The 13,848-nt window shown below is 39.7% G+C and overlaps 1 protein-coding gene across 2 annotated transcripts; it reads left to right on the top strand.

The window, feature by feature from the left end:
• Positions 1–1,556: 1,556 nt before the first annotated feature.
• Positions 1,557–13,409, top strand: lin28aa (lin-28 homolog Aa). Of its 2 annotated transcripts, none has more exons than XM_063878658.1 (4): positions 1,557–1,657; positions 2,473–2,645; positions 6,506–6,690; positions 9,371–13,409. In XM_063878658.1, the coding sequence occupies exons 1-4, from the start codon at positions 1,648–1,650 to the stop codon at positions 9,597–9,599; spliced, it is 597 nt and encodes a 198-aa protein (XP_063734728.1). In that variant the 5' UTR covers positions 1,557–1,647; the 3' UTR covers positions 9,600–13,409. The 2 variants fall into 2 exon arrangements, with proteins under 2 accessions (XP_063734728.1, XP_063734726.1); XM_063878656.1 differs by lacking the exon at positions 1,557–1,657 and adding an exon at positions 1,862–2,009.
• The last annotated feature ends 439 nt before the right edge of the window (positions 13,410–13,848 follow it).

The raw sequence follows: 13,848 nt of genomic DNA, 5'->3' as shown, positions 1-13,848 counted from the left end.
GTCATTCATGATCAATTTAGATCTGTCGATTTTGTCATGTTAAGGGCCACAAATAGGCGTTTTGCGGGTCCACAAGGGGTCGTTGTGTAGTTGTGACGAAATTGACAGGTCTTTCATTAACCAAAAAAACATAGAAATAAAAATACTGATTAGGTAAAGTAATTTTATCACGACAGATAAGTTAAAGTAGCTAATTGAACTGAAGGTCCTTCTTTCTCCTTCTCACGGGATGAAAATTAAGCTAAAGTTTTGATTTAAGATTTTAACATGTTTAAAAAATCGGGCTTTTCCTTCTAACGTGTGTTGGTATAATCTAAACAAATGCATATTCCGAAAAATATGTTTTATACCTTGCTTTTGATTTACTTTTATTATAGTTCTCTATTGCCGGCTGTAGCTTGGTTTTTACTTAGCTCTAGTGAATAATTGAAAAATATGTTTAGTTACATGTTGGTTATTTCGTAGCTGGATGGTTTCCCTCAAAGCTTCGTTGGAAGATCACTTTCCTGTGTCTTTGATTCATCCATCACTCCACAAGGACACGAGTCAACATTTTAACGTGATGTGATCAATCACTATCGATCCATGAATTCGTTTGGCCAGCTTGACTTGTTTACATGCTGCAATCTTGCATTTTGGGCAGTTTATAAATAAAAAAAAATCAGTTATGTATTCGTTTTCGTTTGTTTGGTTCAAATGCGCTTTCGTTTCTTATATATTGTAGACTCTTGGCCTTGGAGGTTTGAGAGCTGCTTCTCCGCTCCTGCCTAAGAGGACAACACTTCCCCCCTCCATGTTTCATCTGGATTAGCATTACAAACCTCTGTGGCATGTTAGGACAGCAGCCCACTGATAGCAAAGAAACAAATGCAATCACGACGAGAAACCAAACATGATTTTACATCAAGCACATTGATAGACAATCTATTTTTGATTAAGGAGCAGTACATTGTTTAAAGTCTACATGGTTTTGTCTAAATTGTGGAACAAATAAAATACACAAATAAAGGTAACCTGCAAAAAAGTAAATCATACTGTTTTATAAATATTGAAACCCATATATTAAACCAAACCAGTCCTACAAAAAACCCTTTCAGTTTCAGGTTTATTTCCTTCATATCTTTAGCGTTTACATTACACTTTTAAGGGCGTAAACTATGCTATTTATTTCTGCCTATTTCAGTATGATTTAAACATTGATCTATTGGACATTGGTCGTTTTAGAAATACCTGATTAAAACAGGTTTAACTTTCTTTATACAGAAATAAACCCCATCCATGCAATAAAATACTGCATATATATATATATATATATATATATATATATATATATATATATTTAAGATGGTATCTTCCTAAGAGTCTCTTAAAACTGAAAGAAATACCATAAAAACATAAGGAATTTTTTCTAGGGAGTGTTGGTCACTTCCCACATTTGGGCCCTTCTATCACACAATATCCAATATATCCCTGGGGAATATAATTGTGAATCACGTGGACATGACCGAGAGTGTGGGGGGTTTGTTCGATGCGAAATGGTCATTTGTATTGACCAACACACCGAGCTGACCACTGCAGAAGAGAGAGGGGAGGAAAACGCTTTGCAGGAAAGAAAGAAAGACACCAGGAGTAAACTGGCCCACAAACATGGCAGAAGGTATGTTGGGAGATTGGGGGGGTTATCTCTTCTTGCATTGTTTTACAAGTTTTTTTCCTTTTTTTGAGGGGGGGGTTCTTCAGTAAAAATCCTGCCCGGCGACCCCCACCCCCTCCACCTCTCATTGTTTAGGAGGAATAGGTTGCCAACCCCCTTTTGTTTACCTCCCCTCTCCCGCTTTCCCTCTCACTGCGCAGTTTCTGGTTTTAGCAGCATTTTGCATGAAAGTGGCATTCTGTGAGGATTACCCAGTTTGAGGGCTAGAGAAAAAAGTATACTGTAGCTTGAGTGCTTATTTTGACTCAAGGCAGAACTGAAGACATGGGCTCCGTTTCCAACCAGGAATTCCCAGGTGGAGTAACAAAATAACCTGCATTTTGCTTGTTTTTGTACGAGTTAATTAACTTGTTTTCTGATGTGGCTTCGCTACCTGATTGTAGTGGAGAATTTAAAGCATTGTTCATGCACGTGATGGTCGATAAATGCGACTATCAATACGTTTTGTAGAGATTATTATATCATGCAAACCTTAAAAAAGAAGATAAAACTTGGATATTCATTCAGAAAAAAATGTCGTTTGTTGTTTAGTTGCTTTTATGAAATTAGTGACAATCGAAATGAAGCCAAAATGCAGCCTCAGCTTGTTACTCGTTTCATTGATTTATTGATTGATGATGCAGCGACGCGAAAGAAAGAGGAGAAAAGTTTCACTATTGAAATTAAGCATTTTAAAAAAAACAGTAGTAGTTTAAGATAAAAATGAATTTGCATAAATAAGTACATTTTAACTGATAATATTTTTAAATGTTTTTCAGGAGTGTGTAAGACCGAGGAGGATGAAGGACCGAGCACAGAGGAGGATTCTCAGCCTTTCCACGGGGTCGGCTCGTGCAAATGGTTCAACGTCCGCATGGGCTTCGGGTTCCTGTCCATGACTAACCGGGAGGGAGTGCCACTGGACGAACCGGTCGATGTATTTGTCCATCAGGTAGGATGACTTCTTTCGCTGCCTTTAAAAAAAAAGTGAAATTCAATGACCGGAAACCCCGAACTGGAGATGCACAACAACACTGCAAAAAAAAGTATCAACACATCTCGACTGAAAGGCTACTTTTGTTTAAGGGAAATTCGAACCAGCGACCGTGAGATAATCCCAGCTGTTTGTAATACAGCTAAATGTAGTTTTTTTTTTTTGCATTGTTGAAACTAGTCACCAATGAGTCATTAGTCCTAGTTATACACGATAACCCAAACAAATAGCGTTACACGTCAACGAACACAGGAGAACTAACACCCTATTTTGCAGAATTGTTTGGTCTGTTTGACAAAAGTTAATGTAAATGTGTTTAACCGGGTGTTTTTTGTAGTGTAGTGGGTGTTTCTCACTCAGGGAACACGTGTTGCAGCCAGAGGAGGTCTGCGGGCCTCCCTCGTGTTTTTGTTTTAGGAAGGGACCCTCATATATATATTGTAGAGACCAGTGTGGTCAGAGCTTATGCACTTCAATAGGCTAGCGTCAATGCTCATTAGGTGAATACAGTGAGTGGTGTGTGAGCTGCATGAAAACTGCTCTTTTAAGAAGAAGGAAACGGGCAATTGATCCTCTCCTTTCAACATCGATATAACTTAAGTATTTGTTTGGAAAATGAGAAGTAGATTTCCCATTTAGCATTCCATCTTTCACAAAGTGGAAGCTTTTCAAATTAGTCATAAATTGTTTGACCTCAGTGAAAAGACAAACCATTGATTATTGATAGAATGTGCTTCTCACACACACCTTTGTTTGGCAATATTGATGATTTTGCCTTTTTTGTTACTTCTCCAGGCTAACAATCATTTTACATAGATGTATTTATTACCACCTGGACTGTGTTTTGCAACATCTAACTGGATTCAGTTGTGTGGTTGGTGAAGTTTCCACTTGAACTTTCACAAGAAAACTTCTCATTTCATCCAAGTTAAACCAACGCCTTCATTTACCTACTTGCATATCATGTGGGAGGTAAAGAGCTTTGGGGGGTGGGGGTGCATTTCCCTCCTACTTCTCATGTGAGTGAGCGTCTCCATTGCCATCTGATAAGGTAAAGGTTTAGCATGTGAATGAGAGGAGTCCTCACTCGCGACTCATTCAGCTTAAGGTTCCTGTCATAAAGTGATTAAAGGCTCTTTGCTGTCTGCTCAATCCCCTCAGTGTGTGTGGCTGTGTTATACTAGCTCTAAAGAGGAAAGAAGATCTCAGGGTTTATTTTAGGTAAATGTCCTTTGCCACACCAGGCCATGACCCTCCGGGCCCCATGCTGTGGGGACATTTGTCTCCCACAGTGCCTTTTTAAAAAGATTTAACTTTCTATGCAATATACTGTATATCCTTTGTAAGTAAAACACTATTCTTAAAAACCTGCTTTTCCCCATTGAGTTAAAGCCAGTTTGCCACTCTTACTCATTTCTGTTTGAATGTCTCTCTGCTTTTTGATGATGCATATTGAGAAATTGCTCTTTTCCAGCTGTTGTAACTGACATATTGTTTGACTATACACAGGAAGTAGGTGCCTGATTAATCATAATGCAAATCAAAACATGAGTTCAACGGGGGACAGAAACCTACAGTTGAGTGCCCAGGTAGCTTAACAAGAAAATTGAGATGAATGGTAGATTTTACTGAACAGCAAACATAAGAATCTTTCAAAGAAATGTCCATTTCTTTGAAGAAACAAGTTGATAATCGCTTAAGCCTAAATTTAAAGTGAAAAGCGTTAATTATCAGCAGAAACCTCACACTGTGCGCTCAATATATTCACAACAAATGTGCAACCAATGGCATACTTCCATCTGTCACTGAAAAAGGAAGAGAGACGCGTGTCAATGATGGATGTTGCGAGGTTATGGCAACGTAAAAGGCCTCAACCCTAAAATTAGTGGCCGCGTGTCAAGGAAAATGAACTCCCAGGGTCCTCTGGCCTTTGTGCAGGTGGACAAAAGAGCCATGCATCCGAATAGAGGACCCCTCGGCCGTGACCGAGCCCCTCTTTGTCTCAGCAGCAGCTCTGCTTTTGTCCCTCACTGCTCTGATGTCTTTCTCTGCTTCACTTGGCTTCTAGACACATTCTGGGCAAGGGTTAAAGTTTACAGTAGACCCCTGTAAATACACCTTAACATTACATCCCTGAAGTTGAGCCTGTACATGTATCTGTGTGTGGATAACCTGAAGTGGACATGTGTCTACTGAGGGCCTTTATGGGGGTGGGGAAGGTCACACATGGAAGAGGAAGTGGGTTAACGGTCACCAAAGAAGAGAGGCCTGATGCGATTGAGGCTTTTGTAGACATCCATGATGCCACTCAGATGTCATGGCTCACTACTTTTGTAGCAGATGCTCACAACTGTGAGTCGCAGGATTTGAAAGGACGGTGCTTTTGTTTGGTTTTGTTTTTTAATTGCATACAGCGTTGGTAGTTATTATCGCACCCCTTGTATCCTTTCATTAAAAACGTCCTAACGGATCCTTCTGTTGGATTGAGTTTAAAGTTAATCCTCACATCAAACTGAATGCATTGAAAAGCTCCATTTTATCTGTAGTGGTTTTGATCAACACAGAGTGCAGATCATAGTCCTTGATTAGACGGTAAGACTTTACCCCAAAAATAGATAAAGAAAATGGGATTATGTTTATCAAAACAAACCTGCTACATCATAGATCTTTGTTCCTATGTAAACAGCTTCTATAGTTGTGACAAGTTAATCTCCCAATCCCACCAGGGGAATTTCAGAGAGGGGTTTCCCATGTTGTGATAGCCAACCTCTGAGTTGTACCCTAAAAGCTACTACTTCCCTTCCCTTCCCTTCCCTTCCCTTCAACACAGTTTACTTCTGGGATCGGAAATGGTTTTAGAAAGACAAACCTCCTCAAAGGTCACTTCAGGTGAACATAGTCTCAGTGAATATGTAGCTTAGCAGGAGGCTAAGTAAGTGTTTACTCTTAGCATATGCAAACCCTTCCATTGTTTCTCTGTGGCTAATTATGCACCTCTCCAATGTTGCTCTTCATCAGATGTACTACAAAATAAAATCATGTCATTCATTTTCTCAAAGAATGCCAGAAATTCAAGCACTGCCATCAAAGGAAGATATCAATCAATTGTGCTTTCCCTTTAACTTTTATCTTCCACGTCTTTCTGCCAAACAACTATCCAAGGAATGTTACCCTGACCCCCAACCTCCCAGAGAACCACGCTGCCTTCTCACCCCACCCCCAACTGCTGCACTAACCCCTGCATCCTGCAGTTTAGGGTTAGTGGTGGTCAGTGTGTTAGTGGAGCTTTGTGATGTGGGTGGGAAGAGAGATGGGGTGGGGGCAGCAGTGTGGAATGCCGTTCCTCCGGAGGGGGGGGATGGGTTGAAGGTTATCCTCGTCAGGTTTACAATTCAAACACAGCAAAAAGACAAAGCATCATTAAGGCAACAGTGCCTTTTTATCCAAGGTAGAGTGTGTGTAAAGACTGATCAGTAGAGTGGAACCGCAAGCTTTGTGGCGTTTGTTTATCAGGTGGGACGGAATGATCACATTAAAATACCTGATAAGTCCTATAAGTCTCTGATGGTATCACTCATCTAGGGCTGGGTGGGGGTTCTGAAGTATTCACAGGCTCAATGGGGTCACTGGTTGAGTAATATGGCAGTTTCTGAAAAACACAATTAGTTCTTATATATTTATATTACAATAAAAATGATTTGCAGTGGGGGGAAACAGAATCCATAGCTTTTGGCAAACCTCAGTCACCATTAAACATTATAAAATCCCCACCAAACTATATTGTTGATGCTGAACTCTTTTCCTATGTCTTCTTTCAGAGCAAGTTGCACATGGAGGGCTTCCGCAGCCTGAAGGAAGGTGAGGCGGTCGAGTTTACCTTCAAGAAGTCATCAAAGGGCCTGGAGTCGCAGCAAGTTACAGGCCCTGAAGGCACCCACTGTTTGGGCAGCGAAAGGAGACCCAAAGGCAAGAAGGTCCAGAAGCGACGTTCCAAGGGCGATAGGTAAGATCTTGGAAAAGTGTCTTGATCTAAAACAAATTTGGAGATATATGATTTTTCACTGGCTAAGAAACAATGACTCATCTTTTACATTAGACACCCTACAAGGGTTTATTTCTCCAGAGTATACAAACAGTCATTGTTGTGTCCAGTTTGGATCGGATATAGAATGGCTTTTTGGTTTCTCCCCATTTTCCTTCCTCTTCCTTAACCCCCAACCCCCCACCTCTAGCCCTAGCAAGGGTCACAGCAGCAGGCTTGACGTGTGACCTGGATCAATAACTGTTTAAATCTGCTGGCCCCTGGTGAATTCACACCCACTGACTCTCTCTCTCTCTCCCTTCCTCAACCACAAATGTGATTTGTTACTCCAAAACCAATCTCATAACAAAGAAGATCATTTTAATTTGAATAATGCAACAACTCCTCTAGAGTTTGCTTGGTTATTTTATCAAGCATACCAACTTCATGTTGTGATCATGTCATTCCCCATCACTGCAAAAGATGTGATTAAAAGAAATATTTTCATTTGCTCTGAACCTAATCTAAAATGTTCCTGGTGACGAGCAAGCATTTCTTCTGAAGATGCAAGGGTTTCACTCAAAGGCAACATTGTCCCCCAGGTGAAAGAAAGTAGAGCCAGGGGGATCTTGATTTTTGGGTCCTTTTGAATATCGATATAGCACAGGGTTAGAGGTGTATCAACTTCACCTCCCTGTCAGTTGTGATTAGAGCCAGAGAGTAGCCGGTGTGAGAACAGAGATCATTACCGCCTCAAAGAGTCCTGGGAGGCCTGCTGTGGCTCAATAACTCTCCCTAGACCACACTGATCCATGGATAAGATATATTTCCCCTCTAGCGTATTTCAATATGCAACTGGATTTCAATGGTTCATGTGCGATTGATTGATCACAACCATCTTTTCGTATCTTTTGGTACAAGGGTGAGGATTTCTGGGTTCATGCTGTGCCACCATCACCACCACCACCAAAGTGAACTGCTGTGTTTCAGTCCAACGTTTTATATCTAAATATATATGTGTATCACCATCACCATAAGAGTGAGGGTGGGGAAAAAAAAAGAAGCTCCTGTCCATTTAATTGATAACAGATGTAAAAGCCTGGGCGAGGGGGTGAAAGGTCACTGCTGCCATGGCAACATCGTATGAGTAAATGCAAAGGAGGGACTGGGGGCTGGGATGGAATTGTGGGGTTAGAGAATTGAGGAGAGGGCGGGGAGGGCAGGGTTCAGAGGTCATTACTGCAGCTTTTTTAGACAAAGGGACCACTTCCCCTTCCCTCCACTTTCCTCCTGATGGATGCTGATTTGGGGAGCTTCATTGAAGTGACGGTATAGACCTTGACACCGTCCCCAACGGCCACACTGACCCCTCGGCAGCCGCCCCGTTCAAACGTCATCTGCTACTACAATGGTGGCAGGGGGTCTGCAGTGGCACAGAGTGATCGCCCCACGCCCACCACCCATCTGTCTTGCGCCCCTGCACGCGTGGCCATTCTTTAGTATTATGTTTGAACAGAGGTGGGCCGATGGCACCCGTGATGGCTCCCGCTGACCCCTCATAGTTTTCCATTTCTAAAGTTCAATGCCAATGAAACACATGTCTAACTTTGGTACAATGGAGGCCAACGGGAAGCTTTCTGCAGTGACAAACTGACACATAGGACAAGCTGTTCGAAATACCTTGAGTAAATGAGTCATGGTAACCAAACCATGTCCACGTAAAAGGAGCCCTGTAGCTATATTTTTGGATTAGTAAAAATCCAGTTAATTTTTGGAGAAACATATACTAGCCTTAAGGATGCTACTGTAAAAAAGCAACACATTTTAGTTGTAAATTCACCATTTGTTCACTTACACATATCTTTAGACATTCTGTAGTAGTGTGCTCCTCCCAGAGTGACCTGAAATGCCCCTTGCGAGATTTGTCACTCCAGGTGAAATGTGGCCATCTAGTGGCCGAATGTGTATCTTGAAAACTCTGCCTCCTCTCAAAATGTGTTCTGGGTATTGTTTATTCATTCTTCAATGTTTGACTCATGAAATAGTTTTCTTCCATCAAAACTTAAAAATCTAAGAGGTACAATTACTGAGTTCTACAAGGTTGTGCAGTCTACCAAAAATATTAAGTCCCTGGCTCAGTGGTTTCTCTTTCAGTGCCAGAACAGGTATCTAAACCACCGGAGTCAAACAGCGCCATTCAGAATCAGAATCAGAAGTACTTTATACATCCCAAACTGCGAAATGTTTGCGTTGCAGCAGTGAAATACAAAGAGAAGCAAAACAAATACAAATAATTAGAAGTAAAAATAAAAAATTAAGTAAAAATAAAAATGAATGAAAAATTTAAATGGAATATACAAATGTACAAATACGCAATAATAATATAGTGTAAAAGTTAAAAAATAAGATGAAAAACTGAGATAAATGAGAGTGAATTGTGGACCTAAAATGACAAGGAAGCAACCAATTAGAGTGTACATTTGTAATAATGTTGCTCATATGAACTTGTAGTAGGTCATTTCATCCTAAACCCTGTAATGGATCCTCTATTGTGTTCAAGCTTCTTTACGCAACCCCCAAAGTGGCCCAACAATCAATTATTGCATTCTCAAGCACACACTACATGCAATTTATTTAGTGCTCTGTTCTTATTTATTTTTAGGTGCTACAACTGCGGAGGCCTGGACCACCATGCCAAAGAGTGCAAATTGCCACCCCAGCCCAAGAAGTGCCATTTCTGCCAGAGCATCGACCACATGGTTGCCAACTGCCCAATCAAAGCACAACAGTCGTCGCCAGGATCTCAGGGAAAACCGCCTCCCTCGAAAGGAGACGAGGAGGAGGAGGAGGAGCACAGCCTCTCGGCACCGCCTCCCGAGACCTCCGATTAGGCGAGAAATCGGGTTACACTGATGCCGGGGAAGAGCAGAGGCCAATCAAACTGCTTTGACGGTGAGACGGGACACAAGGATCCCCTTCCACCTGTCGAAGCTGCTTTTGGAACTACCTCAGGTTAAAAAAAAAAAAAAAAAAAATGCTGATGAAGAATGTTGCTAAAGTTTTTGTTTGTTTGTTTTAAGTTGGTGTAACACTCAGGAATACTGCTGTATTATTGCACTCAGGAAACTTTCTAAATGTTCGAATCACTGCTGTTTCAGATCATAGTGAGCAATGTCCTATAACAGATGATCTTTTTTTGTAGAATCTGTGTTTTGTTTTTATGTGAATCTGCCCTTCCAGTGGGTGTTCTACCTCATTTGTTTTTGCGTAATACTCAGTAAGTGTGTTTAGTATTAGAGTTACACTTTTGCTGCCTTACCATTTAGTCCCCTTCCTGACTGTTACACCTGACTAACCGACAAGGCAGAGACGGGACGGTTGGTACCTCTGTAATGAATGTTACTTTGCATATCGCATGGGGAAAGGGAGGGTTCGTGAAAACGTATGGGATGGGTTTTACGGTATAGCTTAAGGCAATGTATTGGCATCTGTCAATATTGCAATCGACCATCCAGTAATCCTGGGGCGAAATGAATGTCAGACCAGAAGTGTTTTTTCAAACTCTTGGTCGGATTAATTTTCTGTCATTTCAATTATTTTCATCCAGCATTTTGCTGGCTGTCTAAAGGTGCGTGATCTACCTCATTGGAGCATGATTGGTCTGCTACCAATACTCATTCTAACTGCTGATGGTAAACCAAATATTCTCAGAATACAGCTTTGGAGATTATTGGGATGAAATCAAATCCTTTTTGCACTACAGTATTTACACAGAACGGCCATTCAATTAATGAAAACCCTATTAAGAAGTAATTCAACACCTTTTCTAAAACTTGTTGATGTCACAATTGGGAAAAATACAGAATTTGATGACCACATCAATTTCTCCAAGACATCACAGCTGCTCAGTGACGATAAAACATTTTGTCAACACCAATTGGCAAGGAAAGTCAGTCTTTTAGAAGGCCGGCCCTCAATTACTCGAATCATTGGTAGTTTTGGTTGTAATTATTAAGATTCATTTAGTCTTTAAGTCATTTTTATGAATTTTTACATTAATTGACATACTGTGAGTTTTAGTTAACTAAGATTTGTTTTAGTCAAGGGCCGCCCTGGTTAAAAAACTGGGTGTAGTAACTTTTCAAAGTCCCGGAGAAGGCAGCAGCCTGTGTTTAAGTTTGGTGTAAAGTTACTCTTTTATGTTTAAGGGAGCTTTGCAATCGATGCTATTCTCTTAATTTAATGGCTGATGTGTTTAAAATGAAATACTGAAATTTAATAGAAACTTCAACTTGGATTTGATAGAATTCCAACAAATATGATACTTAAAAGAATAATACCTCATCACTTCTACGATACTTGACCTGGACTGAGATACTGAGGGTCCAGCTAGCTCTCCTCTTGATACTTGAATAAAATGAAGCAGAATCAAACATGATATCGCCAGTGGGGTGGCTGGTGTTTTGTTTATATTCAGTGTGATTCATTTCTAGGTAGTTATTTAAGACATTACCCTTTAGTAGGGTTTTAGCTCAGGAACACCAAGCCTGCACAGAGGAGCATGTAGAACTAGCTAGCGACTCAGCGTTTTACTCCCGTTTTACAGGAGAAGCTGACACGACTTTTACACCGAATTAATATATATATGTAAAGGTATTCTAAAGCCTTTTTAAAAAGTCATTCTTATTTATTTTCATCCAAGAGTGCTGCAGCTTCCCCTCCCCCCTCTGCTCCTGTTGAAGCCTCTCAGCAACCGAATGTCATTCAAAGCTATATGTGACAAGAGAATATGGGTAACACAATTTAACATCCAGGTACTTGTATTGCTGTGTACAAAATGTGCTTGATAAATCATTGTCCTTAACAATAGTTCAAAGCAGTATTGAACAGTAATATATTCCAACGCACAAGTAACATTATACAGAACATTCTGTACAGGTACATAGTATTATGAGGAGTGACAGTAACTGTGAGTTTGTTTTTACTTTTTTTTGCCTTGTATGATTTCTTAAATTCTTTGTTTTTGTGCACGATGAGCCTCTCCGAAGAGAGCCCCATTGTTATTCCTATCTATGCCAAAACCAATGCAATGTTACTCTGCACTAATCATGTGTAAGATGCATTAATTAATTTTTTATATTCAGTTCAATCTTCTTTTTTTTCAAATATATGTTGCATATTTTATATTGTATTTTTTTAGATTTTCATATACCACATAGAGTAGGTCGCTGGTTGGTTTGAAAAAAAAAAACCCCACTCTAAGGCTCCCCTCAGGAATTGCCAATCTGAAAACTCAGGGAATGCTTCAGATTGATTAGAAGGAGTCGAGGAGTGTTCAGGAAAAAGTAGAGACCGAATGTTCATCCGTATGATGTGAAGCGTATGATTAAGATGCCAAAGTAAAATGGGTTTCGTGATGTGATGGTGCAACAATTTATTTTACTTTTAAGAAGAAAAAAAAATAGGATTGTGGCCGAAAAAAGAATGATTATTGAAATGGTCACGTTTGAGATTTTTATGCTTTGTGACTCTTATACTTTGTCATCTTTCCATGCACCCGTGTGATAATGATCTTTATATTTTCTCCTCTTTGACCTAACCTGCCATGATATGAAGAAAATGTTCCACTATTATTGTATTTTTTTCCTCTGTAATCGTTGTAGATGGGGATGTAGTAGAATATTGTAAAAGGGATTGGGGCTAGTAGTATATAATCTGGGGTTGTCTCATCTCAACACATGGCCAAGACTTTGGTGTTTCAGACTATCAATGCTTAAGACAAAAAGAATGTGTCATGGATGAAAACTCAAAAAAAACATTCCTACTCTGCTGTTAGGTGATGAAATGTAAACGTTTAATAACTGATAAAAAGACTGTTTAACTCAACTCAGGATTTGATTGGACAGAAAGATTGTTAAAGTGCTCTGACTAGATGGAATGGTTTACATTTCTGTCTGTTTCTATGTTGAAATGACCTCTCATGATTGCCAGTATTTTCTCTAACTCTAACACTTTACTTTCTCTCCATTTTTAAAAGGGTCACACATGGATGTCTTTTGTGATCAATCTGTAACTTTGTTTGAAATCCCCAACACCACTGACTAACTCGTCAGTCAAACTTGGATTCTGACACCCACTATTTTAGATAGAGGTTGAACGAAAGTGTTGTATTGTAATGTATGCAACATTCTGCTGAACTTGGTGGTGTTTTCAAAGTATCATTTGGAAACTAGTCCATGAGAAGTCTGTTCTGATTGCAACCTGTTCGACCCCTCAGTGGTGTGTGATTCTGATTTCATTGTGGGGTGTTTAATGGGTCAGATATACCTTGAAAATTCAAGGATTTGTAAGACTATGTGCTCAGGGCAACATTTGAAGCAGATCAAAGCATGCTGTACCACAGTTTGCGCTATGTGTGCTTTTCATTGTACATCTTGTTTGTGACCATCAGCCATAAATCTGTGGTGTTGTATCTTAAAAGATTATTAGCTAGAGCTACTTCCAAAAATATGTGCCATTATTACTGATGATTGTATCAATGTTTAATGCCATGAAACTACATCTATCTTGATCCAACTTATGTTGATTTAATGGCTAGTGTGTCAATGATGAGCAGCATGTAGGCTTTTCTAAGTATTACTGTGGTTACGTTTTTATATGTAAAGATCTGCTCCATTTCCTAGTAAATATGTCAATATTCATGTGTCTTTTGTCTGCTTTATTCCTGCTCTTACAAGAAAATAATCTTTCATTGAAAATCTTTATGGTATAAATGTACAAACATGTTATCGGCATACAGGTGTACTGTTGTATGACTCCTTAGGACATACCAGCTAAATTGACTTAATTATGGTAGACCGACATCAGGTCTTTCGTTTTAATGGTTTATAATTGATCTATGATGTCCTAACATACATATTTAAAAAACATATTAACAAAAGTCTTTTTTTTTTTACTTGAACACAAAATAAGCCTTATTATAAGATGACACCAGGTGTGGCGGGTGAATTGGAGATACTTTTATGTTGACTATCCTTCAGGTTATCTCATATGCAGTGTTGGGAACGTTACTTTAAAAAAGTAATTAGTTATAGTTACTCACTACTTGTTCCAAAATTTAACTGAGTTAGTAACTGAATT

Source organism: Eleginops maclovinus, chromosome 3 (genome assembly GCF_036324505.1).
Source record: "Eleginops maclovinus isolate JMC-PN-2008 ecotype Puerto Natales chromosome 3, JC_Emac_rtc_rv5, whole genome shotgun sequence".
Classification (NCBI taxonomy): Eukaryota; Metazoa; Chordata; class Actinopteri; order Perciformes; family Eleginopidae; genus Eleginops; species Eleginops maclovinus.
This window is presented reverse-complemented; position numbering and strand designations above follow the sequence as displayed.

Coding starts and splice junctions, on each gene's coding strand:
- lin28aa (XM_063878656.1), top strand. CDS start 1,979: ATGGGCTCCGTTTCCAACCAGGAATTCCCAG. Junction 2,646..6,505: donor TCGATGTATTTGTCCATCAG/GTAGGATGACTT, acceptor GTCTTCTTTCAG/AGCAAGTTGCACATGGAGGG. Junction 6,691..9,370: donor CGACGTTCCAAGGGCGATAG/GTAAGATCTTGG, acceptor ATTTATTTTTAG/GTGCTACAACTGCGGAGGCC.